Source organism: Branchiostoma lanceolatum, chromosome 18 (genome assembly GCF_035083965.1).
Source record: "Branchiostoma lanceolatum isolate klBraLanc5 chromosome 18, klBraLanc5.hap2, whole genome shotgun sequence".
Taxonomy (NCBI): domain Eukaryota; kingdom Metazoa; phylum Chordata; class Leptocardii; order Amphioxiformes; family Branchiostomatidae; genus Branchiostoma; species Branchiostoma lanceolatum.
Window position 1 is genome coordinate 1,810,518 of NC_089739.1, and position 3,051 is coordinate 1,813,568.

The following is a 3,051-nucleotide window of genomic DNA, read 5'->3' on the forward strand; positions in this document are numbered from 1 at the left end:
AACAACTTGATCCCAGACTCTCTTTTACAAAGGATAAAAGATATAAAAGTTGCACTCCGTGCAACATGAGCACTTCGTCTTTCAAAACGCCATCATTTGACCATTGACAGTACTGCAACACTAATATACTTGCATCACTTATATTTTGTATTTAGTGACAGTAGAAATTGGCTATTTAATGTAAATTATTACCTCATCACAGCTATTATTATTAATCATCATTATTATAATTACATGCTACAGTGACACTCAACAGGGATGGAGGCTTTTTCGCAAGTACTTGGTCATTTATTGATGCAAGTCTATCAGCCGTGATGTATCTGTTATTCTCGCAAATACAGGGTTTCTCACCCGTAAGTTTTGCTATGTGTTTATATGAGGAAAAGCATGTGTAAACCCTACAAATGTGACTATTCTACAACACTAAAAGCTAGTTAATATAATACTGGATACTACTACTATTATATTAACTAGCTTTTTGTGTTGTAGAATAGTACATTTGTAGGGTTTACACATGCTTTTTCCTCACAGTAAGGGGGGTTAGCTCGGTCCTAATAGCTGTGCTGTGTCCGCACTCTTCACACGTGAAGGGTACCGCACCAGAGTTTTTATCATGACGTGTCACTCTATATCTCTTCTATCATCAATCTATGTGTTGTGGAATAGTCATACTGGTCACATTTGTAAGATTTATCACAGGAATGCGTTTTTGTATGTCGCGATAGAGCTGACCTGTCAGCCGTCCTGTACCCACACTGTCTACACATGTAGGGTTTCTCACCGGTGTGTTTTACCATCACGTGTCGGTCTAATTCGCCTTTCTGTGCAGCAGAATAATCGCACTGGTCACATTTGTAGGGTTTTTCGCCCGTATGTGTCCTAATATGTCGGGAGAGGTGAGACCTATCAGCCGTCCTGTATCCGCACTCCTTACACATGTAGGGTTTCTCACCGGTATGTTTAGTCATATGCTTGTCCAGGGCGCATTTAACCGCTGCAGAATAATCGCACTGGTCACATTTATAGGATTTCTCACCTGTATGTGTTCTCATGTGTCGGGATAGGTTAGCCCTAATAGCAGTCTTGTACCAACACTCTCTACATACGTACGGCTTCTCACCGGTGTGTTTTATCATAACGTGTTGGTTTAAATCTTCTTTCCGTGCTGCAGAATAGTCGCACTGGTCACATCTGTAGGGTTTCTCACCAGTATGCTGTCTCATGTGTCTAAACAGGTGACTCTTTTTAGTCGACCTGTAACCACATTTCCAGCAAATGAAGGTATGCTTAAGCACATGGCTGCCCGCCTGTACTGCATGGCTCTTTGCAGCTGTCTGCGGCAATAATTCTTCGTCATACTCGGTAAAGTTTACACGGCAAGCGTCGTTTGGAATGTCTTTTTTCTCGTCCTGCTGCCATGCCGTATCTGTTGTCTGTTTCCCCATGTTGCACATCCCCAATTGATAGTTTACCCCGCCAGTTTCCTCCCTTAGAATGTCTTGCTGTCGCCGCGTGTCGGTTGTCTGCTCCCCGCAGTTGTTAGTTCCCCGCAAGTTCCCATGATATCCGGTTTGTAGGGTTGCGCCGTAGTAGTCGTAGGTGTCTTGGTCATCACTATATGTTTTCTGGAATGGCTCGCATTCTTCGTCACGTTGCCATCTCGTGTCTCCTGTCTCCTCCTCTTTGATGTTAGTTTCGTTCGTAGTTTGTTCACGATGAATATCCTTGACGCGATGCCGACTTATAAACTCGTCCATCTGTGAGATAAGGAGAGAAAATATTGGAAATATAAATATAAATCAGGGGGCTTAGAAACCAGAAAAGGGTGGGGACAACATGAACAACAAACATATATACATTTCGTAACTCTTTGAAATAGTTTGCAAAGTTCTTTTTTTTCATTTCACACTGATTTTAAAATCTAAACCCCTTCAGTAGTCTTTCTTAAGCTTATTTAGTTTTTTTCTGGGAAAAGTGAACAACCCGAAACTAGTGTCAAGGACTTCTATTGACCCTGCACATGTGTCCTGGGATGCTAGCTACTAGTAGGAGCCTCAAGTCACCACCAGCTTCCTTCAAGATAAATTGCCAAGTCCTTAACCCCACTTGACCCCGCTTCCAGCCAGTTTCTCAGCGTGATGAAACTGGAGAATGTGGACGGGTATTTTTTTTTTATTCTAATAGAAAATTAAAAAAATTCCCAGACCTACTCATAATACAGGTAACAAAAACGAATCTTTCGAGCTTTCGGGAATTTTTTATGATACTTTCAAGGTATAAATTGTAATGCCCCTGTAACTCAATTGGAAGCGGCTTCACAGTTGAGCACCTGGTTTAAATTAGTTGGTACGTAACTGGGAGACCCGTTTGAATCCGGGAGAGATTTTTCTGGTAGAAGCTGCGTCTTTCCGATCATCAGACGTGAAATGAATACGTAAAATAGGCGTCCTTTGTTCGAGGAGGCCTCTTGAGCACCTCACTACTACTGTTACTCATGCCTCGTTACTTAGATAGGTACCCACTGCACTGGTTGTATCAATACAACAACATAATACAACACAACAAGTTCCAGCTGTTACATATACATTTGACGCATTACAGTTACAATCTTCCTATCCAATACCGATTACAAACACACTTCGTATTCTACAAAAGCACCACATAGCTAGTGTAAACAACAATAAAATATCTTACCTGTCGGTTTGCCGTGGTTTCCGATATCTGCGATCTTAAAGGCCGTCAGTTCAGAGAAGAAATGAATCCTGAAGAAGATGACGTCGACCATAAATGGCGGCTGCCGTGGTAGCAACGGGTTACAGGTGAAAGGTTACAAACCTGATACTCCAGTGAGTACGGGTCACGTCCGCATGTCGTTTTACTCCAGTCGACAGATATTTCAAATAAACTTTGCCGAGTTTATAGACGATTAACTGGATTGTAAGTGCGTATGAGTTACAGAGTGGTGTAGATGAAAACTTGCCGGGTCCAGGAAATTTACACTTTGCTTGTATCAGTGCATTTACAACAGAACACAAATTTCGAGACCTACGT

At 41.9% G+C, this 3,051-nt stretch overlaps 1 protein-coding gene across 1 annotated transcript; it reads right to left on the reverse strand.

Moving 5' to 3' along the window:
• Positions 1-226: 226 nt before the first annotated feature.
• LOC136424805 (zinc finger protein 501-like) lies at positions 227-2,807 on the reverse strand. The gene is made up of 2 exons (XM_066413470.1): positions 2,695-2,807; positions 227-1,757 (listed from the first exon to the last, which is right to left on the reverse strand). Exon 2 carries the CDS (start codon positions 1,755-1,757, stop codon positions 627-629), a length of 1,131 nt encoding a protein of 376 aa, XP_066269567.1. The 5' UTR covers positions 2,695-2,807; the 3' UTR covers positions 227-626.
• Between the last annotated feature and the right edge of the window lie 244 nt (positions 2,808-3,051).

Bases quoted from the DNA above. Each gene is read 5' to 3' on its own strand.
- LOC136424805 (XM_066413470.1), bottom strand. From the start codon at position 1,757: ATGGACGAGTTTATAAGTCGGCATCGCGTCAAGGATATTCATCGTGAA.